Raw genomic sequence first — 27,540 nt, 5'->3', positions numbered from 1 at the left:
ACGGCGGGCGGCGGGGCACAGCTGAGCCTGCTCCGCGCCTGCGCCACCGAATCCGCCGCGCCTGCGCACTGCCGAGGCTCGGAGAGGCTGCGGCGGGCGAGGCGGCACATGCGCCCTGGTGGCTCCTGAGGAGGGGAGGAGGCGCGGGGAGGAGCGGTGGCCGCGTTCTCCCATTTAGCTGCGAGGGAGCGGGAGAAGCCGGGCGGCCGCCGGGGACCGCCGGAGGGGGGTGGGGGGAGCTACTGTTGCTGCAGCCACCGCTCCCTGCCCCTCCTCCTCCTCCGTGGAGCGCCCTCCACCCCGCCCTTTCCCCGCCCGGGACCGAGTCTGGTGGCTACAAAATGGCGGACGGGGAGCTGAACGTGGACAGCCTCATCACCCGGCTGCTGGAAGGTGAGCGGGGCGCCGCGGAGAGCCATAGGGCACCGCCGCCGCTCCCCGCGACAAGAGCTGGGGCTGCCGGCGCGGTATGGGGAAGGCAGGGGCATCGCCTTCCCTGCGCCGCCGGGCCCGGGGTGGCGACCGGGCGCGGGCTCGGCGCGTCCCGCCGGTGCCCCGAGCCCTGGCCCTGCTGCCCCGCGGAGGAAGGAGGGGCTGGTGTGCGCGCGGGATGCCCGCCCTGTCTGGCTGCCTTCCTATTTAATATGATTTTAAAAAACCGAAAAGCCTCCTATTCCGTATTCTCTTCTTCACCCCGCTACAGCTGACTGGCTATGGGGCGAGCCGAGGACGCCTCGCTAGCTGAGCTCTTGAACGGCCTTCTCTCCCCCCGCCCCTCCGGTGGGGTTGTGGCCGCAGTTCTCCGTGTGTGAAATTATGTCTGCGAGCTGCGTTAGGTATGGGGTTGTGTGTACGTGAGTGGTGGAAGCAGAGGGATTTAGTGCGCTGACATTCATCAGCCTGCCTACGGGGCAGTCTCCAGAAGTGGCTCTCATGAGTGGCTGGTAAAGGTTCTGAAGGGTTTCCTGTGTATTAAATAGTGATTCTGCCCTTTAAAGTAACGAAGAAGAGCACTTATTGCCTTCTTTTGGAGGAGCTGAGGAATTACTGCTAGCATTTTCATTTATGTCGTGAATGTGTAGTCTTCTTAGGCCTCTTCTTCCATTAATATTTTATTCCACATTCAGCAAATACCTGGTATGCTGGAGATGTGATGAGCGTATTTGCATGGGTATGTGCTGTTCATTTATTTGGTTGCTGTACTCCTTAGATAGCTGGATCACATTGCAGAGGGTTTATAGGAAGGAATTTATGGAGCATGTATAGTCTGGGAAGTGAAACAAGTTTTGTAAGGCTGAGTTTTGTACAGCCGAGTTACTACAAAGCAGGGAGTTTAGGGCTTTAAGGACTTCTGAGTAGCTGCCATCTCATCTTTTTCTATGTGAAAATTAAGAGCGGTAAAATCCGTATTTAAAAATACATAAAATCTTTGAACAGTTGTGCTTATGTTTGTGGTTTAAGGTATGCAGTGTAGTATGGTATGAAGAAACAAGTATCAGTTGAAGTTTCTCTTAGATCAGTAATGCAGATAAAACTCTCTTTTCTGGATGTTGAAACACAGATTAATAGGTAGGTTTTTAAGACAAACTAAATAATAACCTAGTAAATGTTGACATTTTAGGGCAGATTTTTTTTTGAGTGGGACATTAAGATACATATATATTTATAGTTCTGGGGGTTTTGAAGTTTGAAAGATAATTATTCCACAATAGCGTAGTAATTTAAATACAGAGTACTTTAAGAGGAGGGGATTCTGCAGTGTTTTGGCATGCAACCTGTTGGATTGTTCTGTTCCCTCTTAAGTACTACTCTGCTTATTTATTTTTTTTCTGAAGGCTTTTAAAATATGTATTCCATACAGTTTGGATAAATACTTGTGTTACAACTGTAGGTTTTTGGATTATGGTTTTTATCTTGTGTTTCAGCAGCCTAATCTGTGCTTTTTTGTGTTCCATAGTACTTTCACCTTTATGGATATATGTATGTACAACGTCTGAACCAAGCCTTGCTTGTAATTTTTCTTTTCTGTTTCTAAATCTGTTTTTAACTCTGAGCAGAGATTACAAAGATTTTTAGGGGGAGTGGGGTGCTTTCTTTCTGCTTGTCATCTGCTAATGTTAGAGGAATGTCTTGTACAACATCTTGTATCTGAAACATAATAGGTAATTCTTACAGATTTTGTTTGAAAAAAATGGCAGCAATTAAAGGAATGCATTGCTTTCTTTTTAATATCTTTTATTTGTTGCACTGGTAGCATACAGTATTCTAAGCTGTGGTTCAAACAGCAGTGTTCCACAATGAAGCTTTTTTTTTTAAATTTTATTTTATTTTTTTGGTACAATTATCAGCTCACATTCTGAAGCTCATTCTATTGCTTACCTGATCTGTTCTGGTAAAGTGAGTATGAATCCCTTCCCATGCTGGTTGCGCAGAAAAATTTCTATTCACTGGTATCTCCAGTTATCTTGTTCAAAGCAAGTTGTTTGGCTCCATTACTTACACTTCGACTTAGAAAGATAAGGAAACATGGTTTTTGTGGTGTAAGCACAGCGAAATAATAAAAAAAAGTAGTGTTGTCATGCAGTATATATTTAGTCTTTTTGGTTGCTTTAAATGAAATGTATGGCTTTAAGTTTGTATAACAGTCTACAGTTGTCTCTCAGTGGCTGGTACATGTAATTTTTCTAGGGTAGGAAATAAATATCAAAAACCACAGCAATAGGAAACTTCAGTGCTGCCACTGGGTTGCTGGGTGGTGATACCTGTTTCTAGACTGTGATATTAACTGTCAGGAGTTCTTACTCCAACTTTAATTAGGTTACTCTGTTTTTATCCTTGTTGCTTCTGGGTTATATGACACATTAACTTGCCTTTTGATTGGAATTACCTACTTAAATTGACTTACTTTCTTTGTGTCTAATTGTGATTTTGGTTTCTTTTTGAGATATCAGTATGAAGTGGCCTATAGCCTATATAGGGCTGCTTGGGAGAATTCAAGAACATCTTCCCAGTCCTCAAGGAGTGTGCCCACATGCTTAGCTTGAATGTATACTTTCTTTCTTTGGAGCTCTTTTGAGTGCTGAACACTAGATCTATTAACTCTTGAGTTAAATTTAGAGGTAGTTTTCATAGACTCACCTGAACCAAGCTGTAATGGATGTTAATAGTCTTCTAGGATATTAGCTTTTAATTTCAGTGTTCTTTTGCATATACCAAGTTCTTATCCTCTGCTCATTGCTTAAGTGGTGAATTTAGGAGTGGTAAGATCCCATTTTGAATTGATTTTCTCTTGCAACATCTCTAGTACTTAGCCACTAGTTAATGATACCTTAAAAATAACTACTGTTTAGAAATGGTAGGAAGGTAAAAACTCAAGTGTACACATAAAGTCTGAACATAGCAATGCTTTCTTTTAGTTCATCTCTGTCTACCAGGTACCGGCTGCCAGATTTAAATTTTCATTCCTTTTGCTTTACTAGAAGAATGAGGGAGATGCTGGTGCTTTGACATGTGTGCCTCAGTATCTTGGAGATGCATTGAGTTTTACTGTCTGTCATAAGTGAATCTTCAAAGATTTGCAGGTCATTTAAATACAGAATTCCATAGCTTTGCTAAAAGACTTAGAGTGATATGTGACCATTGAAAGAGTGTTTCCTTCTTGTGCTGGTATGAAGAATTGCAGGTCAGGCCTAGCTATGTTACAGTACACGACAATGATGGTCTTATTTTTGCTTCAGTGTGTGTACTTATTTAATGTTTTTATTTTTTTCCTTCCTACCATCCCAGCTATGCCATCTGGTGGATAGATTTTTTTTCCCAGTCTGTTGTAGCTGTGGACAGCACAGGAATATGCCCACATGAGCACATCAGATGTGGAATACAGAATCATAACATGGTTTGGCTTGGAAGGAGCTTGTAACAGTCACCTGGTATAACCCCTCTCCAGTGAGAGGGACAGCTTCAGCTAGATCAGGTTGTTCAGAGCCCTATCCAGTGTGATCTTGAATGTTTCCAGGAATGACGCATCTACCACCTCTCTGGGCAACCTGTTCAATGTTTCATCACTGTCACTATAAAGGAATTTCATCCATATCTTTACTCTTAACCTTTTTTTTATTTTTTTAGTACAAGTCTGTTCCCGTTGTCTGATTGCAGCAAGCCCTATCAAACAGTCTGTCTCCATCTTTCTTATAAGCCCTCTTTAAGTATTGGAAGGCTGTGATTCAAGTGTTTCCTTGAATCCTACACTTCCATCTGAATGAAGCTTTTTCTCAGTGTAGTTTCTTTTTCTCTTGGGCTTTGCAGCTGAAATTGCTATTTGTGTTTTCCTTCTCTAGGACTACCACATATCCCTGTCTGAGAAATGCCCTGAAATTTGCAACAATGCTAAGCTAAGTGGGTGCACCAGGTCTACAGTTAAGCCAGATTCTAAGCTAATTTAAATTTAGAGATGTATGGTAAAGGTTGCCTCTATATCAAAGCAGAGATAGTGGAAGAGGTGTAACCTTGACTTGTAAAGAGTGCTGTGAATGGTGTTAAGTAAGATTTCTGTATTTCTGTCAGGGTGTTGGGCTTTCTGTTTCTGTGCTGTCTCTTAAAATTTCTGGATATAAGGCAGCCCAGCTGGAATTGATCTCTGCACTTTTACGTTTATAGGTGTGTGTCTTAGTAAACAGTAGGGAGTTTACCGTATGGAAGAGAGGATGTGCTTAGGGAAACCCAGGCCAGTAGGTACACGGTGGCTTTCTGTAAAGAGGCTTCATTTATATTGCTGTGAAGAGGCTTCTACCTTTGGTTTTGCACTGTGAGAGGCTTCTACCTTTGGTTTTGCTGATTGCTTCAGTTTTTGATTCAAGCATACTTAAGCAAACAGTAAATACCTAACATGTGATCTTGTCCTTCAGCATTGACTTCAACCATTCATGGAACCATGTATAATACAGAGTTACTGAGACATCAATTAGTTTATGGAACTTCTGTGTAAGAAAGCAGGTGGTCCATGAAAAGCTGAAGGAATGGGTAAAGGTTGCCTGTTTTCATGGGCTTACTGGAGCGTCCCCTGAAGCAATTTTACATAGTTGTTTCTAATAAAGCCTCTTCTCCACAAGTATTAATTTTGCTGGATAGTATGTATTTAAAGAATGTAAAATTCAAGTTTTGGTAGAACAACACCACTTCATTGTCAGGTTTTTTTTCCACTTAAAGGTTTGGGCAGTCTTTTACACTGCAGTGACTTCGTGCTTGATGTTAAATAAACCTGCTAAAATGAGTTCTCAAGCAATCACTGTTCTTCATCAAAATATTTTATATCAAGGCCATCTAGTGAAGGCAATTTTAGAAAGACTTTAAAGTTACTTTGATATAAAAACACAGTTTTTCAGAGAAAAAGCTCCTTGGAAGACCAGTTATTCTATTTTTAGTGAAAAATTTGCGTGATGTACCCTAGGAAAGGTACAGGGATTTGCTGGGTATACTGCAGAAGAGCTGTATGTTCAGCGATATATTCTTGCTGAATTGAGCAAAGCTCTAACGGGTTCATTTATATTATTGTTGTCCACCAGTGTAACTTGTGAAAGAGGGCTATTTTAAGCTTAGCTCTGTCACAGCAGTTCTGAAAATTTAAAACTTGTGTTGCTGGCTTAACTCTCTGTTTTGCTGCAAGGTAGGGAGTGGCTGCTTTTGGGTGGTGGCTGAACAAGTTAAATAAAAGAAAATAATTTAAGGGAGTAGAAATTCTGCTTTTAGAATTGAGAGTGACTTTTATAATCCAGTATAGGATTCTTGACTTAAACTCATGAAAGCATGTAATTTGGATTTAAAAAGTACTGGGAGCAGATTACTTCAGAATGCATTTCCAAAAATGTGAGGACTGCTTGGTTTTTTCCCAAGTCATAGGTAATGCCACTGTTAGCTTTCAAATCTGTTCTGCTCCTACTATTGACAGGCTGTTCAGCATTTGCCAAGTACTCCAAAGTACTCTTAAGCACAAAAAAACTGTATCAAGCTTGGTGAGTTGTTCATCACCAATGATTAAACATCCCATAGAATGTTGAGGGGAATGTAAGCTCAAGGGAATTGCTTGTGTGCAGTTTGTAAAATTGCATGCTTGCAATCTTGTGTTGTAGTTTGGGAGTGTTTTTTAGATCTACTCTGGCAAAATTGATTTCTGAAGCCATAATTTCAGACATAAGCTTGTTTGGAGCTACTGTGGAAAGAAGCAGAACCAGCTCCTTATTCTTTACTAGCCTTGTATCAAGTTCACAGAGGATGTATTCTTCAACTTGGGGAACTATTTAGATTACATTTTTGATTTGTTGTATCTTTGTTCTAGGAGGAAAATACCAGTTCACTAATGCAGTTTACTGTGTGGCTACTGTGAGGCTACATAAATGCCTGTCTGCAAAGAAAAGCAGAGGGAATGGAAAGGAGCATGCTTATTAGCAATAATGCTGACCCAATTTTTCATGATACTAGGGAGAAGTCTCTGGGTTTTGATTTTATGATAAAACTGTGAGTGTTATGTCTGGTAAACAGGACAATGTGATCTCGGAAACCAGCACCAGGTAAATGCTTAGGGTCACTGTGCATACCACAGCTGACTTAGTAATTGAATAAACTATTAGTGATGGTACAAAATGAGCAGCTTAGTTGCTTAGAGAGAGGCACACCAGAAGCAGTGTGACAGAACAGGTTAAATACATTTTTTCCATTTCATGAAAGGCTATGGAAAAAAGCGATGCAATGGAACTTGGAACAGCCAATTATTGATCCACTTTCCTTTTCCTTTCCAGTACTGTCTTACATAATCTACTACTCTCTGTCTTGACTTTGGAGAGATTTAAAAAAAAAATACTATTTTTTGCTGCAGTTTTTCTTACCTGCCACTGGGCAGCTCATGTCTTGGACTGCTAATTACTGTTACTGAACTTCTTAAGGTTGCTTAATTATTGTGTAGATGCAGAGATTATTCTAATATGAATTAGAGTAGCTTTTGGGTGACTGTATGATCTGTTGTGCTAAAATAAGTCTTAGTGTTCAATGTATATATTTGCTTTTATTTCTTTTTATCCTGTGCTATGTCACTCTGCTTGAAGCTCAACTGGAGGAAAGTCTTGTTCTGTCAAAGCACTATGCATGTGAGTTTGTGTATTACAACAGGAAGTGCTGTCCCTACTGTCCCTATTGAAAGGCTAATTTATGTAAATCAAAGCTTGTTTACAGCATCTGCATTTTAAATTAAAGAGAATTAATTTACCTTTAATGTTGATATGGTATTTCTGCCCTAAGTAACTGAGAACTGTTAAAAATGATGGTTTTCCCAATGTTGTTAAAGGATGTCAGCTACAGATTTTGCTATGTGTAAAATTATGGCTTGAGTGGTTAGCTATAATAATTTGTAAATTAGTCTGAAAAACATCTCTTACACTCTCGATCTGATTCTTAGAACCTCCCCTTCAATCTGTTCTTGGGGATTTGACTTTTGAAAAACTAAATGCAGTATTGTTTACAAACCATACAAAGCTCAGCTCAGTTGAGGGAACTTGAACAAAATTCTAGTAATGTAAGCTGCTGAAATAGGTGCTTAGTCTTACTTTTGTACTTGTACCACAGCTGTGGGACATCTGTTCTGGATGACTACTTGGCAGTGTCTTTGTGAATCCAGTGAATTGCTAAGCCTGTCAGTGTCACAGGAGCCTCTAATTTCTCAATATGTAGTACCCTTGTTACTGATCAGGGAACTCTGGGAGAAAACTGCTTTTATCTTAACTAGTATTGATGATTATTCCTTATGGAAACCTCAGGTTTTGTATTTTTTCAAATGTAACTGAACCTACATGTTTACTCTGGAGCTGCAGACTGTTTGGGTGGAGGGTGCTTTGCAAAGGTGTGATGGCTCAGATCTGCACCCCTCCCGAAGGATGGAAGTGACTGATCATCAGGTGCGTGCTGTCTCCTTTTCTGAGAATGATAGACCTGTCAGAGTTTTAGAAGTGTCTATTGGCCTGGAAAATCTGAAGTGAGGTAATGAGTTGCTTAGTTGATTTGTCTGTTGAGGACTTGCAGCATTTAGGGGTCTACTGTTAGAAGTAAAGAACTGCCATCAAGGCACTGACTGACTGACTAATTATGAAGTCAGGAGCTGCATGTTCTCTGTGTCTTCCTTCTCATGAAAAAATCCAGCGCCACTCAAAGCATCAGTCCTATAAAGCAAATGTTCCAGGTTTAAACCTCTGTGTGAGTTTCAAGGGGAGCTAAAGGCTGGTGTTGTAAGAAAAACTGATTGGATCCAAATTGTTTTAAGTATTATGGGTGCCGTACTTGAACCGTTATCTCGTTTTTGGTCTCAGTGCTTGGTCTGGTGCTGCTTCTGGTAACATGAATGTTGTATATAGTGGGCTTTCCTGGGTTTGAGTTCCAAAACTAGGTCAGATATAATAAACGTGCAGTTCCACTTGTTTGTTTTGATCTATGTGAAATGGTATCATTCTGGTATTGCAAAACATCATGAAAGTTAAATACAGAAGAGAGTATCATTGCTTATGGTTAAAATAATGCACTATCTGTAGTGGGAAGACATGACTGAAAAGCTTATTGTGCTTCATGGTGCTTTGGTGTGACTTCGTTGCAAGCTATGGGTCTAAAATAGAGCAATCGTTTAATTAAAATTACAGATATTTTACTATGAAGACTCTGCTTGTGTATAATGGCAGTTTATTGTGCCTCTCAAGAAGGCGTTCCAGGTCTCTGAAGGGGGATCTTTATAAGCTATTGGAACACAAGGATTTGAAATGAAGATTATTGGAACATGTTGGTACCTTGCAAATTGGATAGTCAAATCCTGTGCAAAGCTGTCAAGCCTGAATTTTTGTTTGGTTGGGGTTTTGTGTTTTTTGGTTGGTTGGTTGTTTTTTTTTTTGTGGTTGGTTTTTTTGCTGATAATGGGGCTGAAGTTGTATCTGTAAGAACATCGCTCATTTGTTTGAGGTGTGATGAAATGGAAGCCTGTAGGCATATCTTGTTTGCAAGTCACATTGATTGTTTCTGATGTTTGCCTTTCTATTCTTCTGATATGTAAGTGAATATCTTAATTCACGAAGAATAATAACATGAGTGTTGCCAAAATACTGTTTGCTTTTTCAAACAAATTAGCTTAAGTAGCAAAAGGAGTGTGACTTGGTAAATATCACCTGGTAGTGATTCAGGGCATCACTGAAAGAAGTCCTGTATGACACAGCCTTCTTCTTGTGAGGTTCTAATGAGCTAAGTATTTCCAGTATATCCTCAGCTTCAGATAGACTATTCCTCCTGCTCTTTTGGCACTCAAACTAGCTGTTGCAGGATCTAATTTCATATCTCTTCCCTGCTTTTGAAAACTGCTCTTCAGTTCTGCCTTTTCACATGTTCCTGTGACTGCTTCGTAACCTCCACTTTAAAAGTGTGGTGTTTATTAAAAAGAAGTATTTATAGGACAGTGTTGGCATGGTCATATGTACAATTACACTGGGACAAGTATGCAGTGACATCCAGAGCAGTGCATTTTGACTTTAACGCTTTGGACTGTAGTACTGGGCTTTCCTAGTACTACAGTCCAAAGACCTACTGTTTTCCTTCACATCCTTTCTTCCCCATTGCACAGTGGAGATAATTCTAGATGTAATTATATTGACCTCCTCTATATAGTCAGTTTTCTAGGAACTAAGCAGAAATAAAAGGAAAAGGGGGGTTATCTTAATTTAAAATAAATAATAATTTACAAGCTTACTTTTTTTTTTTTTGAGATGGAAAGCAAGTGACCTAGGAATTTGCTATGTATGAAGAACTAGTTTTTGCTCTTCTGGTCACAAATTTATTAGACTAGCTGAAGTTGCAGCTAAAATTTTTATGGAGTAATGTTTTACTATGCATGAATTTGAAAGCACTTGGATTTGAGCTGCAAAAGGTTCATGTTACTTTCCCTTGTTGGTACAACCATGGTTTAATGCTGAATGTTGCTTTCATCTAAAGCAGATGGCAGGACAGGATGTTTGCCTGCTGTAGACACTGATAGATTCTGGCTTATTAATTTGAACTCTGAAGTTTGGTTTATGCTGAGATGCAAGACTAAACTGGATCGACCAAAGTGCATTTGTTCTATTTTGCTGCCTCATTAAAGACACACTAAAGCTTCTGACAGAGGAATCATACAGATACTTGTAGAAAGAAGCAGCTGCAGGTAAACTTGGCAGAAGATATTGGTTGGAGTGCAATGGCATGCAAATGCTTTTGATTTTATGCTAAATATAGGTCTGAGTACCCGACTTCCAGGTTTTGTGAATTCAATTTTGTTCTAATTAGAATGTTCTTGGCTGTAAAGGTTTCAATAATTTAAGAGCCATTATATATCAAAGTTTTGTCAAACTTTAGTAGTTTTTAGTGTGATGTTCCTGATGTGGCAGTTTCAGTTTATCTAAACATAATCATGTCTATGATTTTTTTCTTTGCACTTAACTAGTGCTGTTGAACTCGACTGTCCTAAAGAAGTTTACCTTGTGGTAACGTGGAAATGTTTTCAGGTTTTGTGTTCTCGAGATTTTTCTTGGCTCTTATGAATACTGTAGCATAAAGGAATTGTTAAATTAAACACTTATTAAAATTGCTATTTATTCAGATATGGACAAAAACGCAGGTTAAATTGTTCTCTTCTGAGACTTGATTCAACAGGAATGCATACGGATCTTTAAGCACAGATTACAGTATCAGAGATTAATATTACAGTTCATTGGATAGCAGAATTCTAAGGTATTTGGTACATATGTAGAATGTGATGCTGTCTTTTTATCAAATAAACATTTTTAATATAGATCATCTGCATTTAGCTCTTGCTGTATATCTCTGAGGTTGTAACCTTACCTGTTAAATATCTAATTTCAGTACGAGGATGTCGTCCCGGGAAGATTGTTCAGATGACCGAAGCAGAAGTTCGGGGCTTGTGCATAAAATCACGGGAAATATTTCTTAGCCAGCCTATTCTTCTGGAACTAGAGGCACCTCTGAAAATTTGTGGTATGTAAGTTTGATATGTAGGTGTTTTAATCTAGTTCTGTGCTGGGGGATTAGAAGAATACCAAGTCAGGCAAATGAGCTTGAGTTGGGATTAGAGGGAAGTTTCCAGAATCTTGAATGTAATTTTCAGATTTGATTGGATTAAGTGATGAAAAAGCACTTGGTACATTACTGATGCTCCTCACACTCTTTTGGAGCAAGTTTCTTTGGCAATAAGGGCTGCTTGTGCCCTCATCTATTGCAAATTTTGTATCCTGTTCCTTGCTTGCACAGAGCTAGTGCTCTTCTGATCACTATTTCAGAAAGCAGTGCTTTTAAAAGACCCCCATGTTGCAGTTGCTCACTTCAAAGCATAAACAAAACAAAGACCTTGTGAAATGAAACACTTGAAAAATTGAAGGCATTGTTAGTCTTTCAGTTGAGAAAGTAAAACTGAATGCCGATTTAAATTAGGCTTAGCTGCCATGTAACAAATTCCTTGAGCTTTGCAGCATGTTTTAACAAACATCAATATTACTGTGAAACACAAATAAAACGTGTGGTTTTACCTCACTAAGCCTTTATAAAATGCTGGACTTTAGATAAAGTGTACTGTAACTACAAGCTTGTAAAAAAAATGTTTAAAAAGTATTGTAAATACCAGATTGTAATCATCCTTCAACTTGTTCATTAACAATAGGCAATGTCTTTGAAAGCATAAAATTCCTTGAATTAGATTAAAATGTAATAATATTAAAGGGGAAACAATCTTTGTATTCTTTACTACTTACATTGTCAAACATGGATTAGCTTCTTCCTGACAGATTCAATGTCTGACGTGTTTCTTACATTAAGAGAGGATATTACCAATTAAAAAAACCAAACCCCAAAATAAAACACGCAAACCCGCAAACAAACCACTAATGGCAAACTCATTTTTAAATGACTGCTGGTAGGATAGGGAGGAAAAACCAGCCCAACTTGCCTAATGACATAAAGTTGAAGGTAAAATGCAAGTTCATCATGTTGTGTTTTCTGTAGACTTTTCACTGTAGTGTAGTCTTATTGTATTCCTAGATGAAGAAAACATGGAAACTCAGGTAGTTCATACATAAGTCAAGGTCTGCAAAGAATAATTGGCCTACTTCAAAGCTCGTTCCTCCTCTGCTTAGACCAGGGCAGTTCAGAGGACTGTTAGGTGTGCAGTAATAGGTGTAGCTAATGCACAGTTAATAAACCATTTGTTATCTTAAATCACTGTGTTTCTCCAAACACAGTGAAAGTCCCAGGAAGTCTCGGGTGTATCTAAATTTAATATTAGAACAATTGTCAAAGCTGCATTTAGATAAAAGTGAAATAAAGATGATTGCTTTCACGAAAAGCAAAATATGCAGCTGGTACTACTTTGAACTAGTACTTTTGTGTGTTCAGGCAATGCCTGAGGAACATAGGATTGTCTTGTCTTACAATCAAGTGAGTTCAAAATAAGATCTACATCTTGAATGACTGTGTTTTAATGTAAGATGAAAGATGCTTTTATGTAAATGTCCATTTTAAAATAGATGTGGTTTTAATGTAAATCTTTATATCTGGTAGACTTCAACTTGTGCTCACATGAAGCTGTATTTTAAAATGCTAAGTGCCCTGAATGGAATGGTGAATGCCTTAGTCCCTTTTTAAAATTGTTTTTATAAAATGTTTTTACCCATTAAGTGCATTTGTCCCTGTGGTACGCATGTATAGCTGAAAGTAGTTATGGACAACACAATATTATTTTCTGTAGTGTGTTTACTTGGTAGTTAATTCTATTAGTGCTAGAGTCTGGGGTTTTGATAATATAGTTCAAGATGTAGACTCAGTGCAGAAATTATTTATTGAGGAGTCTTCTGCTTTCTTCGGGTTGTGATGTGGAGGCTTCCAAATGTCAATTAGAAAACAAGTCATTCTTGTTGCAACATATGTGAAAAAGATTTTAGCCAGTGGTGCTTCAGATTGTGACTGAAATTGGGTAATAGACTCTGATCACCTTTATTAGAAGAAAATTAGAAAGGGATTCTTCTCCCCGAGTGGGAAATAGTTATGGGAGAATGCTGCCTCAAGGTGGAAGTATTGCAGTTTATATGGAAATTTTAAAGGAATAAAATATAGCATATATTCTTCTTACCACTGTGTTTTAAGAGTTGAATCAGAGAGCATACAGGTTTGGGAAATATTTTCTTTTTTAAGATGAAAAATGTTGTGTGAGTTGTTCTTTTTTCTCTTTTCAGGCAATAGTAGCTCATGCTGTACTGGAGAATAACTGCTGAGCAAAGTCAGGATTTTGTCACTGAGCAAGCAGCAACAGTGAAAATACATTTATGTAATGTAGTGCTTAGTGTACAGGACCAGGAGGTACTGAATCTAAACAGCATACAGGTTGTACTGAAGGGCTTTGGCTTACCTGTTTTGCATCCATTCACTCTGGTAATGAGTTTTCCAGTCCGCTGGAATAAATTGCATGTATGCTGCAAATTACTGTAGAATAGCTTTGGCATCTTCACTCATGTGGACAGCTTACAGACAGTTTAGCTTTGGCTTCGCTGATGTGATTCACTGTCGTGATGTAAATGCCACACAGATCTGTTCTGTGGAAGGCCTAGTTTTAAAGTTGTCAGTGTGAAGAGTGACATGACAGGTATTTTATCTAAGAACAAGCTGCAGGGCTGAGTATCTTTTAAGGGATACTAGTCTTTGAGTCTCTGTATTGCTTGTTACATGTGTCCAAGGAGGAGTTAGTCTAAATGCTGGTGGATGGGATTCTTAATACAGCAATATTATGGCAATTGACCTTTGAAGTAAGTGTACTTTGCCAGCACAAAGTACAGTTCAGTTTCTCTCCAGTCTCTTTGAATTCTTTACTGATCTGTTTTTGCAGTAAATAATGTGACTTTTTCGTGATACATTTGCTTCCTGGTCATATACCTGTTCAATTAGAGGTTTTCTTTCTGACCTTGTATTAATTTAAATTAATTAAAGCTTGGTTAGAAAGCTTATGCTATTTTGTGAAGGCTTTAATAGTTTTTGGGTTTCAGATTGGCTTCATACCTGACACAGCAGTTCTGCAGATATGTGACTTACTTATGTCCTGTGAGTACTTCAGCTTTAATGATTCTTGCCTTTGTGATGCATATTGCCAATTTTTAAAGGTAATATTAATGCTTTTTCTAGTATCACTGAATAAAAACTAATTAGCTGGCTTAAGTTCTTGATTTGTGTAAATCTTTATGCTGTTGCACTAATCCTTGGTAAATGTTTTTTTTCATTCAGGTGATATCCATGGTCAGTATACAGACTTGCTTCGATTATTTGAGTATGGAGGATTCCCACCAGAAGCTAATTATCTTTTCCTTGGAGATTATGTAGACAGGGGCAAACAGTCTCTGGAAACAATTTGCTTATTACTGGCATATAAAATCAAGTACCCAGAAAACTTCTTTCTCCTAAGAGGAAATCATGAGTGTGCTAGTATCAATCGAATCTATGGATTTTATGATGAATGTAAGCAAAATCTACTACTTCTGAAAGACTACAACAGACTAATACTGTGTTTTGGAAGCACTTGTCATAGTGACTCTTGTATTGCAAGGGTTTCAATATTGTGTGAACCTGCTTTGAAACTTTCTAAAAATACTTTCCAAGCCAAGGTTAAAGTCGCTCTGGATCATTACTATTTTTTCTTCTGCTGTCCTTGAAATGCTATTGTAAGAGATTGAGACTTAAGTGTGCTAACAGAAGTAAAACCTTATGGAGACAGTTTGGTAACATTTTTGCTTAAGTGCTGATAAGCATGACGGGTTGGTTTTAAAAAACTAGCTTTCTCTTCCTAATGTCACACACTGTTTTTGTAGGCAAGAGGAGATTTAACATTAAGCTGTGGAAGACCTTCACAGACTGTTTTAACTGTCTGCCGATTGCAGCCATTGTGGATGAGAAAATCTTCTGTTGTCATGGAGGTAAGCTGATGGCTGCTTTTAGAGCCTGTATCTAAACTGGTTTTGGGTTAATGCTATACCAAATGGAGTGCGGCTGTGTATATCTGATATTTAGCTGGAGATATTTAACCTTGTGTTGTCTGTAAAGGTCATACTCTTCTGTGCACTTGTCAGTAGCCATGATTCTTACCTAGTACATGTGGCCCTCTTGTGCCTGAGGGGGAAGTGAATCTCTGAGAATTCCCATCAGTGTATCCCTCTCTGAAGGTTACTTAGAATTATTTGCCTACTTTGCCACATGACTTGTTGCTGTTACTATAGATCCATGCATTGGCATATCTAGTAGTGAAGAAAGGCTTTCACAAGTATATGGCTCTATACTCTCGGCCTCTAGCTGTTTCACTACACTTTGGTGGGAGGGACCTCTGAGGTCACTCAGTCAAGCCTGCAGCTTGAAGCAAGGCATTTGTTAACAGCATTCTGTGGGTACCTATCCCAGTGCTGCCCTGTTGGTATACTGAAAAAAGTGTTTGGTATTATTCTGACTGAGGGCTGTGACTTGTCTGAATATTGGAACTTACTTGGGCTCTCTTTGTAGAACAAGTCTCACCATGATTTTACAGGCAATAATGCTTAACAGGTTTTCAAAAGCTTGCAGTGTCAAACAGTTGACAAGAATTTAAATTACTTGTAGTAAGAGACATCCTGCCTTTTGCAGCTGTATTTGTAACTGCCTCCATTAATAAGCAACTAAAATGTCTTTCACTGAGTGATCCAGAAATGGTTTGGTAGATGTCACACCTGTGTTGCCAGTGAGATGAAAATTAGTGGAAATGAAAGCACTGCAGAAACATCTAATTTGAACGCCTCCATTTGGAATTAGAAACTGTGTCTGGTCCAGAGTTCCTGAGCAGACTCTTCCAGACTTCATGAGGTTATATTTATGGCTACCATCCTGTCTTAATTAATAAATATTATATCCATTCAAGAGCTATGCCTGTATGGAATGTGCTTTAAAAATGGTCTGGAGTATTCTTGCATCTTGTATTGAAAGATTCTGCCTTCAGTGCCTGGCAGAATAAGCTATCAGGGTCTTACACATAACATGCTCAGAGATATTAAGTCCCTGTAAAAACATAGTTAGTGCAGTAATACACTTGGGTCTGCCAGTCTCTGGGTAGCACTGACTTGTCAAAAGACCTGTTTGCTTACAGCTCATCTTTTAATCTTGCTCTCAAGCCCTGTGGTGGTGTTCTCTTCTTTTAAGAACTGGTATCTATCTTACAAGCTAGATCTCACAGTTTTAAGAATGTGAGATATAAAGTCACTTCTGCACCTAGGTAGCCAAATATCAGTGGCTGAAAACCCATGTAATAAACTTGTCTCCAAAACAGCTCATGAAAGAATTGCTGGTTTAGTATCAACATATGTTTTTGATTTTTTTTTTTTTTTTTTTTTTTTTTTTAACAGAGAATGAATAGTAACCAAATACTGGAGTGTTTTAGGCAAACATTTAAGATCAGGTGGAAGATAATCAAAGCAGCTTAGCAGGTAGAGCAGAATGCTCTGACCAAACTATTAGCTTTGCATGTATGCATTTGAGACCTGAACTATGAAAACTAAGTCTCAAGACCTATTTTTCAAGAAAAAAAAAATTTCAAGTTTCATTGTTAATGGGGGGGGTGGCATGTGTGAATTAAATGCTTTTCTACTTCATTAAAACAAGAGCTTATTTTGTGCATAGTATGCTTTAAGGATCTTCTTATGAAAAGAAGTATTTACTTTGTTATTCATTGCTAATTACCCCTTAAATTCAATGGGCTTATTCTGTAACTGAAATTATTGCTCTCTGGACTGATCTGCGGCTGTGAAACAAAGTGAAAAGGTTACTATTGTGCTGTGTGCTCCTAATAAATGGAAGTGGACATTCAGCACAGAAATAAGTTTTGCCCTTTTTCCACTTTTCTCCAGTCCTGTCCAAACTGCATTCCAGATACAATGAAGTAATGGACTTTCAACGCCTTTTCATGATGTTACTCTAATAAATACTGAGGCAGCAACACAAAACATTCAACTCTGCTGGAGGTTGAAGCTAGCATGTAGATATAAGGTAGGTGCCTTTTTTACTATATTGCGCATTTTTGCATAGTTTATTTTAAAAACATTGTCCTCTGGGATATAATAAAACTTTGCAAAACCGCATAACATAGTAAAACAAAAGGCACCTAACTTCAACCCCAGTAGGCATCTACAATAGCTTAATATCTTGAGTCATCTCTTTTACCTAAACTTTTCTGGGCGTCTGTTTTGAGTAATCCATCTTACAATATAACTCAAACTTCTCTTGCTGTCCCTGTCTCTAAATGTCCATGCTACTGAAAGGATCTTTCATATTATATCTTTTCCATCACCTCCCTCTCTTCCCACATTCCTCATACATGTCATAATTCGTCCTTTTTTTTTTAAGACTGTCCTCTCAACTAGCTACTGACTTTGCTCTTTATCTCACTTCATTAAAACTTATTCCATAACCATTCCTGACCTCTCCCTTTCTCTCTGCATTCTGTACAGCATTGGTCCTCTTATCCTCTTACCACTGTCTAGCTCTGTTCTTTAGAGAATTTATGTAATTAGTTTCAAGTTTCTGTGAATGGAATTCCATATTGTAGTGTCATATTTGATGGAATACATTGGTCTTACCACACTGGATTTAAGCTCCGAGATGGGATTTGTGTTTATACAGTAAGATACTGCATTTATGTAATATTTTCAGGCTCTGCAATTCTGTTTTTCTTGTGAGATTGATAACAATGAGCTGGATGTTGATGTTTAATTCTACTTGATTTACATAGTGTTTAAAGATTACACTATAAAAATTAGTACCTATCACAGTTACTTTACCAATTCCACCCAGTCAGAGAGTAGACTCATCAAATTTGGTGAGTCTGCCAGGAGTAATGACAATTCTTTGTTTCCCTTAGGGGAAAGGTGGCCTTATGCTTCAAAAAATAGTATACTAAAAGATGTTTTTTCTTTGTTTAGCTGTTGTGACAAGACAACTTACTCATGTAGTTAGTACACTGTAGATTTAAGCAATCACTTCAGTGGTGGCAGCTTTAGAGTGAGCTTTAGCATTCTTACATCCTTCATTTAACACTGATCATGTAGGATTTTTCTCTGTATGAATTTGAGACATTATCCTCAAGACATTTCTTTTTGTGCAAGGTGAGTTATGAAAATGTTTGGGAAAAGAAATGGTTACAAAGAAGTCTGCAAAACTTCTGTAGGCAATTCTCTAAGGTTTTGCTATTTTACAGTAAAGTAAAATAGCGCAAAAATGGACAGCCACAGGGTTGAGACATGGTTTGTAGTTACATTTCCCTTGAAAGAATTGTGGAGTGCTTTGAGTTGGAAGGACCCTTAAAACTCACCTAGTTCCAATGACCCTGCTGTGGGCAAGGAACCTTCCACTAGGCCAGGATGCTCAGTCCTGTCCAGCCTGGCCTTGAACACTTCCAGGGATTAAAGATATATTTTGCGTGCATCCTAAAATGCTGAAAGCTGTAACTTCATAGAAAGTCACCAACTGGTTGTGCTTATTTCACTTGAGATGAAATTGCCTGTGCAAATAGATCAGATCTGGGGAAGTGGTAGATATGTCAGTTTAAAGGCTGATTGTCTAATTTAATTTGTATTATTGTTGCTATATTGTTGTGTTTATATATTTGATTTATACCCCCTTTAAGTAGTGTACTGTCAGATTTCTGCCATCCTTTACAACTTCAAGGCAACAGTATGAAAACAACTTTAGCAAGCTGATGATGATGGAAGACTTTTACCATAGGACTGCTTCAGTAAAAATAATCTAAAATCTTCATACTTGAAGAAAAGTTCCTCAAGTCTGTATCAAATGCTTTGGTTCCTGTCAAATATCATTGTTCTGGTAACATACACACTGCCACTGTGCAAGCTCTGATGTTAGCTGAAATTATTTTACACAGAGAAATGAAATGCAAAATGACCTTTCCAGTGACAGCTTTCTTCTGTCCTGTTCAGAGTTCCGAACTGAGTCAAATTCATATGGGTTGTTAATATGAAATGTATTTCATCACAAATTAGGTCTTCATGTTCTATTTTCAAATTTGCAGCTATCCTAATTAGATACTTTGGCCTAAATCATTTAAGACACTTAGGACCTTTATTTAAGGACATGTTAAGATACTAGAGCATCTAGCAGGCTCTCTCATGACTATATGCCTCAGGCAGAGGAGCTTAGGATGTAAACTCCTTAAAGGGTGGCTTTGGAATTCCAGTCTTTAATTGTAGTTGAATGTTAATGGCTAGACTATTGAAAGATAGCTGTGTCTGTACTAAGTGGTTTTTGGGTTTTTTTTGAGTAACCAAAGTACTGTGATTTTATAATTGACTTAAGCAGCTGAGCTACGCTAGATGACAGCCTCCATGGCTGAAAGAATGGTAATGAGAAACCCCTTGGTAATTTCACTTGCATTATTCTCTGTCCCTCTATTCAGCAACTTAATTGTCTCGTAGCAAAATGCCTTTTGTTTATGTTGCAGTGGAAACAATGGATGCTATGTGCCTTTGAACCTCAAATCTTGTGTTCTCTGGAACCCTTTCCACAGGTAAAATGCGTATATGAGTCACTTGTTTTCTTGTACTTTTACAGGACTGTCTCCAGATCTCCAGTCAATGGAGCAGATCCGGAGAATTATGAGACCTACAGATGTTCCTGACACAGGTGAGTGACATGGAATTTATTCTTAATCTTAACATTTAATCTTAATGATTAAACAGGTTTGATTAATTTCTGTGCAAGCAGTGTAGTTGACTTAATGCAATCTCTGTTCACAGTACAATATTCCTTGCTGCCTGTAGAGGATATGAGCCTAATTCCTCATGATGGCTGTGTTATCTGATATGTTAAAGACTGTTGTATGTGTTGTTGGCTTTTTTATACATGTTTTTGGATACATTATTCACAAGTTTCCCTTAAAATATCTTAGAAATCTAATGAAAGATAAAGGAAACTGAAAAACTAGTTCCCCTTGTCTTGGTTAGTCACACATAAGCCTTTTATTCTATCAAGGAACATAACTGTTCAAAGTTAAACAGTACAACAAAGTTAAATTTCCTGTGTGTTTAATTATTTGGGCTTCTCTCTATTTGTCTCCTTCCTCATTAAATTTGAAAAATACAACTCTTACTTTGGTTGGAATTTCAACTGCATCTATCAATGTACTAGTTGTGAAATTTTCTTCTAATAGGTTATTGTTCTGTTTGTAAGTGTTGGATGCAAATTGCTAGTGCTTTCTGTACAATGTTCTTTTGAATGGTTTAATCAGTCTTGCTCAGTGTCTCATTTATTACATTTTTTGCTAATGGATTGAAAAGACTTGAGCAGTACAATGGGATAGTTTTTAAAGTGTTGATTTCAACAGTGGTGTGAAATTAACTTTCAGAGGAGATAGAAGATCTAAGCCCTTTTTTTGAACATAAGTTACAATTAAACTTTGAAGTAGAAGAATTCTGTTTCCAGTAATGTTCCTTAATACTGATCCATGGGAGTAATTCAGGGACTAATGTTAATATATCTACTGTCCCTTTATCAATACCACTTCTGTGCAAGCCAATATATACACTCCTGACACTAAGATGCATTATAGACTGGTGAGTGTTTCTGTAGTATAAATTACTACACTGTTTGTTCTTTTATGCTGTTTATTAATTTAATATTAACCAAATAAATGTCAGCACAAACATCTTTGCATATATCAGCGTTCCCATAAATGATGGTTTTATTCAGCAGGCGAATAATATTGCTTGAGCTACCTCCACTTCAGGAATGCCATTACAGAACATAGTTTTTGTTTCCATGAACACTCCACTAAAATCATCTCTCTTCTTAGTACATTTTAAAAATAAGTATGGAGATTTTTTGTTAAAGGTTTTTGTTTTGTTTAGTGTTTTGTACTGTTAATTTTGCTTTCAGAAGCAATAGCTGTGTATGTACTCTCAGACCTAAAATGAAAAGTCTCATCAGAGGCATGGGTGCTTTGGTACAGTCACAAAGGTCTTCATCTTTTGAACATATTTAAGGAAATTGGTTCTACATAATGGAAGTAAGTCTTGTAGAAAATTAAAAATAAACTGAAGTAGTCTCACTTCCATGAAAGTTTCAAGTTCTTCAAAGCTATGCCTTTGTGGAGAAGTGTCGCTTGGGGAATGTTTGTGTTGATACAGAAGTTTTGGTAGATGATCATGTGGCTGTGCTAGGATTAGATAATTATGATGGCTTCTTCTAGCCTGATGAAAAAAAGCCTTTGCAACTTCAACTGCAATTTAAAGACCTGTTAGGACAGATTTTCCTATTGTTCTATATGACCCTAAAGATTTTTTGGTTTTGGAGAGAGAATAGAAGAGGAGGCACGTGCTAGACAGCAGAGACAAGCAGGTTCTGTCACTTGCTGGAAATTCATGGTAAGAAGCCATTAGGGATTTCAGGGCAATTATTGTTTTGAAAAACAAAGTTACTCAATATAGAACTAAGTTTTAGTATCGTTAAGTTTTTGTCATGCACTTTTTGTATTCAGTAGTTTATTTCTAGATAGAAATATTATCTAAAATACAGTTGTACTTGTTTTGTTCTTTCTCTTCTAAAAACAAATAAAATTTTAGCCTGTTGTTAGAGAGGAGCACCGTTCTGGCACCGAGGACAATTTGATAAATGTATATAAATATAAAATGGTGTAGTTGCACAATAGGTTTCAGACATTGGTTTGCCTGATTACAGCTTGAAGGATCTGTTGTTTAAGAAATAACATCTTCAATATTTTGTTTAGTAAGTACCCAAGTGTAAATGTAAATCAAACTTCTGAATGGCAGATGAAGGAGCCTGCTGGCATATCTTTCAGATCGTGAAACAGTGCTGTTAAGTATTTATATGCCTATTGGTCATCACAGGTAAAGAAAATACAATTTAATGGAAAGCTATGAAATGTCTTTCAAACATTTGGAGGTTTGTTTGTATTGTATTTGGATCGGCCTGATTCTTTCTCATGTTAATATTTCTGGAAAGTTCTATAAGTGAAAAGGCATTGCAGTTGATCTAGAGAAATCTTTTTTAACACCCAGTGTTAACTCTAGAGTTAGCTGACCTTTTGTTGGCAGCAAAAAAAAAAAATCTTGACCAGTGCTAAAATGCCAAAGTGGCTTATTGTTCTAGCTTAGATTCCACACTGGCTGTCATGAGGCTTTTTGAAATAGTCAACAGGGGTCCAAGCAAATTGACAGTGCTATGTGAAATGATATATCAGTGTTTTGATGTGTTACATTTTGATTTAGTCATCTAAGGTTCCTCATGAATGGTGGCAAAGAATCAAAGCTGTTTGTGTTCAGAAACCCAAGTACAAATGTACTTGCTGCATTTATGACTGGCCTTGCATAGGACTTAAATTTACTGCAGTTTTCAAAGCTTTCTTGGTGAGCTGTGAAATTGATGGTTGCCTTTTAGTACACTTGCACTTTAATATTTTTAAACTCCTCAAATGTTCAATGTAAACACACTGAATATTAAAATAAAATATTATTTCAGAGAACTATTTGGCTCTGACTTTTTTCATCTCAAAGCATTTTCAGTGGTGGGGGGAACAATCTCCAGATTTACAGACTGTACACTTTGTCTGAGTTGCAGTTAAAGTATTGTTACATTTGTTGTTAAGGCTTAATTTCTTTAGGAGAGTTGTGCTGGTAATTACGATAGAACTGTTTTACATCATAAAATACCCTACAACTGGCATTTTCACTTGTATTATCTTTTGAAGGTTTGCTCTGTGACCTGCTGTGGTCTGACCCAGACAAAGATGTGCAAGGTTGGGGTGAAAATGATCGTGGGGTCTCTTTCACTTTTGGTGCTGATGTGGTCAGTAAATTTCTGAATCGTCATGATCTGGATTTGATCTGTCGAGCTCATCAGGTATGAATTTTACTGCTTTCACTTCTTAAAACCTCTCTTGTTCCTTATCAGTAGTGTGTATTTGGAACTTAATTTTCACTGTGTTATTTCCAGAGGAAAAAACCTTTCTAATAAAGGGCCTATAAAGGTTGTATCCTTCTGTTGCCTCATGTTGAACTGTGTGTCTAATGTCAGTGGAGTAGAATACTAACACTGGATTTATTCATTGATCTCTTCCTTTGGTACTGTCTGTTAAATGTTAGGCTGAAGTATGTGAACATCAGAGGTAACTTCTCCAGGCTTAAAGGGGCGGGGTGACTTGAATTTGAGACTTACACTTATGTTTGAGTTATTCAGCTTCAGCAGCAGACAATTCCCTGGTCTGGCTTAAAACTAACTTTAAGCCAGACCTTAAATTTAAGGTTTGGCTTAAACTAGTTCTGCTTTGCTTCATGGAAATATTAAATGCATTTTGACTCTCTCTAAAACAAGTCTGTACATAAAAACTTTCACTGTTTGCCAGTATTTTGGTTCGGCTATCTAGAGTACTTTGACATGGATTGTTTTTCTTTCAGCACGTTTAACTCAGTCTGTTTTTGCACTGTCAACCTTTAGCATGCTTTTTTATTAGGTTACTTAAAGCAAGAGTGCTAGTTAGGTGAAGCTCAGGTTTCAATTTCCTGTATAATGTTTCAGTTTCACTATTTAGTCAATTTTAGAAGTTCCCTCCTGTTGTGAAACAAAAATAGGCTCTTTATTCTGTGTCACTGTTAGGCTTGGGTAGATTATTAGAACACTTAAATTTTTTTCTTTGTAAATTTACTGCTAAAACATTAGAGAAGTATTGATTTTTGACATGTAGTATTGACATGCTGACTGGATTTTCTAATTGCTGATCAAGATTGATGCCAGTTTTCTTTCAATTCTTGAATTGATGCTGATTTCCTATATTCATATAGTTGATTCAGTTCATTATAAAAGACAGATGAAATCTTATAGAAGATCATGATAATTGCACCAAAGTAAGCAGTTGGGTGTACTAGTTGTACTATATTGTAACGTGAAGCTTTTATTTTGGGAAAGAGGGAACATTCTTAGCTGATGCATCATACTACGTCCATGACTTTAAAGGTGCATTATGCTCTTAGGCAAGATCTGGTAGAATTACTCTCTTTTTTTATAATTTTGATGCTCTAAAATCATCTGCACTTGTGTGTGCAATCAACACCAATTTAAGCAAAACTTAATTGTTTCAAGTTGCTGTGAAGGTGGTATCCAGACCTTGTGTGCTCTCAGCTAATTAGGTCAAACATCTATATTCTATATATAAAGCATAAAATGCTGGGAATGCCTTACACTGGCAGTGTATAATTGGACTTCAGCTATGAAAATATTAAACAGTCAAGCTGATGTGTGTTTAACATTTGAAGTGTCAGACATGGGGTATGCTACCTGGCCTGGTATTCAGTGTCAGATAAGATGAAATGAGTGAACTTGTGTCTGAAAGTCAAGACATAAAATAACTTTTTGATGAAGTATCTTTCTAATATTAAGTCCAGTTTGCCTCAAGATTTTTTTTTCCCTTCAAGATTTCTTACATAAGCAGTTTTGATTTCTCTGGTATTGACAGGTGGTTGAGGATGGATACGAGTTCTTTGCTAAACGGCAGTTGGTCACACTGTTCTCAGCTCCAAATTATTGTGGAGAGTTTGACAATGCAGGGGGCATGATGAGTGTGGACGAAACTCTGATGTGTTCTTTCCAGGTATGGTATATTTGTGCATTAAGATGGCTATAGGTGTTGGGCTGTATGGACCACATTAGTGTTCCTGTTGACGTGCTGGTGGTTAATGTAAAGCAATGTTCTTGGGCTACAGAGAGGACTGCACAGTAGGCTGGCATTTGTGAGCAACTGGAACTACAAACCAGCTGTTCTCTGGAAAACTGGGATTTGATGTTTTCCAAACTATTGCATATTAAGTTATTCATTCTATTCAAATGCTCCTTTCAAAATTTAAAGTTTAATTGGGTGATTTTTTTATTTTTTTTTCATATCTAGTGATTGGAGTACACAATTATGCAAACTAATGGTTATAGGGACCCTTTTAATATGGTTATAAGGGACCCTTTGATCAGATTTTGCTCCCTGTTCCTTCCTGGATGTGTTTCTAGCTCCTTTTCTTTCTCCTTTCCACCTCAACATAGTGGGGTAATTAGTTACTGTTATTGTTGCATGTAGAACTAAGAAATTTGTAGAGTTGCAATGTGATTTCTGCCCCACCACTACCCTCATCCCTCTTGTTCTTGCTGAACAAGGTTTCATGTAGGCTTAACAGTATTTGAAATGTTCTTAGTTGTTGCTGACTCAAAGGAACTTCTTTATTTTCTCTAAGATATTGAAACCATCTGAAAAGAAAGCCAAGTACCAGTATGGTGGACTGAATTCTGGGCGTCCAGTCACTCCACCTCGCACAGCTAATCCACCGAAGAAGAGGTGAAGAAAGGAAATAATGTAGAAAACACCATCAGATTTGTCAAGGACAAAACTCCATATTACAGTATATAAGTGTGCACTGTAAAACCATCCAGCCATTTGACACCCTTTATGATGTCACACGTTTAAATTAAAGAGACGGGTAAAGGATCTTTATTAATTTTTTTCTAGTAGAAAGATGTGCGACACTGTATTGTAACAAGTACAATAGCCAAGTTCTAATAGCCAGCATAGAGAGGAAGAAAAATTAGGAAAAAACTATTTCAACTACATACTCACATTTACCACGGTTTTTAAAGTTGACCAACATCCCAGTTAAAACTTGGTGTAATAGTTAAACCAGATGAGAGCATGATGTTCCATTAGTGTAATGTGGTCTTATTGTTGCTTGATTGCTTTTACTTTGGTTATTTTGTAGATAGAATGATGCGAATATGGTATCTAGTCTTATTTCCTGGCTCTTTGAAATTGATATGAGGAAGGGTCTTTTTAGAACAGCCATTGATCTCTTACCCTCCCCTTAATCCCGTTTCTTCATCATAATGCAGTGTGCCCCATTATAATGCAAAGTTTATAGTATAGTAATGATTAAATGGCAAACTGAGTCCCAAATGCCCAGACTGGACAGCTTGGCAGCCAACATACATCAAGACAGAGAAACCTGTCCTGACCTTTTAACTTAAACTGCCACACAATGAATTTGTGCACTACACTATTTTAAATTATTGACATTACACTGTGCGATGGCACTTCATTTAACTTAGATAGGACAAAAATGATATTGCCTATTAGTTGGTAACTTGATTGAGTGGTACCTTGGCTTTAGTTTTATTAGCATGAAACACCTTTGGCATGCTTAGCTTCCAGTTAACTTCCTACCTGCATCAAAATTCATCTTACATAGTTCCACAGAACATGAAGATCTTTATTTGCTAAGCCTTTGAAAGCTGACATTCTTTTTCAGAAGAGGGTATGTTTAAATGGATGTTCTTCAATATACAGTACATGGTGAGCTGAAAATGCTACAGGAATGTCCAACCCTATAGTAAGGCTTACATCACTGAAGAGTCTATCATTTGGATTTTCATGATCAAATTTCATATACCATTGTATAGACTTCTGCTTTGTAGTGTACTATAGTAGCAATAATTTCTGTACGTGATCAAGAGTTACGCAGTATTTTTTTCAGGTCTCTCCTTTATTAAAAGAGTTAACATTGGCAAATGGCAAGATAGAGAGAAGATACAAAATATATAGTAGGATAAATGAAAGGCACAAATTTGTGATACTTTAGGATGCAATACTTACTGGACACAACTACAAAAGCTTTTACTGAATATTGCAAATTAGTAAGATTCTTTGGGGGAAGGCTGTAGATTTATACCATTCTAAATGCGCATCAGTAGATGTAAAACTCTTGACTTCAGTATTGTCTTTGAAAATATTAAATTGAGGATTCTAGTAACTTATGTTTTATGAACTGGCACATTATATAATGCAAGAGATTTATTGATTTCTGACACAGTGAGCAAGTTCTTTAAAATGAATTTAAGTCTCTTTTCTAATTCCATTTTGTTTTAAATGCATATTTTAAATGTAGTTTTTTTCATTTAGTAAAAGTTGTCTAATTCATTTGAATGAAGTCTGACTGGTTATTTTAACATACCTGACTGTTACTCAAAACACATGGTGTTGGTTGTTTTCAAAAAAAAGGAAATTTTACAATATATCCGTTACTGATTAATACTGGGTTGGTCTGTGGTTTTGAACAATTATTTATTTTACCCCACTTTGAAGGAAACACCAGTTTCAATGCTTAGAATAAAATGTTGATTTCTTTTGATGTTGTTCAAAGACACTTGTTCTTGAAAGTCAGTGATGAGAGCTGTTGTGAGAGTAACTGCAGTTTGTGACAAGGTAATTAATGAAATCTAATCTGTAAGTATTGACATGGTAACTTCCTGCTCTAATTCATTGCTTACTTGAGGTTTACTTTGCAAGTTTTGAAAATGCTGGGTTTTACCAAGTGCCAGCCTCTGTGTTACCAAACATCTGGATTAACACTTTTCCATTTTCTCTTT

The 27,540-nt window shown here is 37.5% G+C and overlaps 1 protein-coding gene across 1 annotated transcript; it reads left to right on the top strand.

Moving 5' to 3' along the window:
• PPP1CB (protein phosphatase 1 catalytic subunit beta) lies at window positions 1–27,091 on the top strand. Its single transcript, XM_058835363.1, has 8 exons — window positions 1–393; window positions 10,912–11,043; window positions 14,329–14,559; window positions 14,910–15,014; window positions 19,681–19,752; window positions 22,835–22,986; window positions 24,596–24,730; window positions 25,359–27,091. Exons 1-8 carry the CDS (start codon window positions 342–344, stop codon window positions 25,461–25,463), a joined length of 984 nt encoding a protein of 327 aa, XP_058691346.1. The 5' UTR covers window positions 1–341; the 3' UTR covers window positions 25,464–27,091.
• The last annotated feature ends 449 nt before the right edge of the window (window positions 27,092–27,540 follow it).

Source organism: Poecile atricapillus, chromosome 3, assembly GCF_030490865.1.
Source record: "Poecile atricapillus isolate bPoeAtr1 chromosome 3, bPoeAtr1.hap1, whole genome shotgun sequence".
Taxonomy (NCBI): Eukaryota; Metazoa; Chordata; class Aves; order Passeriformes; family Paridae; genus Poecile; species Poecile atricapillus.
Note: the sequence above shows the minus strand (reverse complement) of the source record. Positions and strands in the feature narration are given on the sequence as shown.

Coding starts and splice junctions, on each gene's coding strand:
- PPP1CB (XM_058835363.1), top strand. CDS start 342: ATGGCGGACGGGGAGCTGAACGTGGACAGCCTCATCACCCGGCTGCTG. Junction 394..10,911: donor CATCACCCGGCTGCTGGAAG/GTGAGCGGGGCG, acceptor ATCTAATTTCAG/TACGAGGATGTCGTCCCGGG. Junction 14,560..14,909: donor CTATGGATTTTATGATGAAT/GTAAGCAAAATC, acceptor CTGTTTTTGTAG/GCAAGAGGAGATTTAACATT.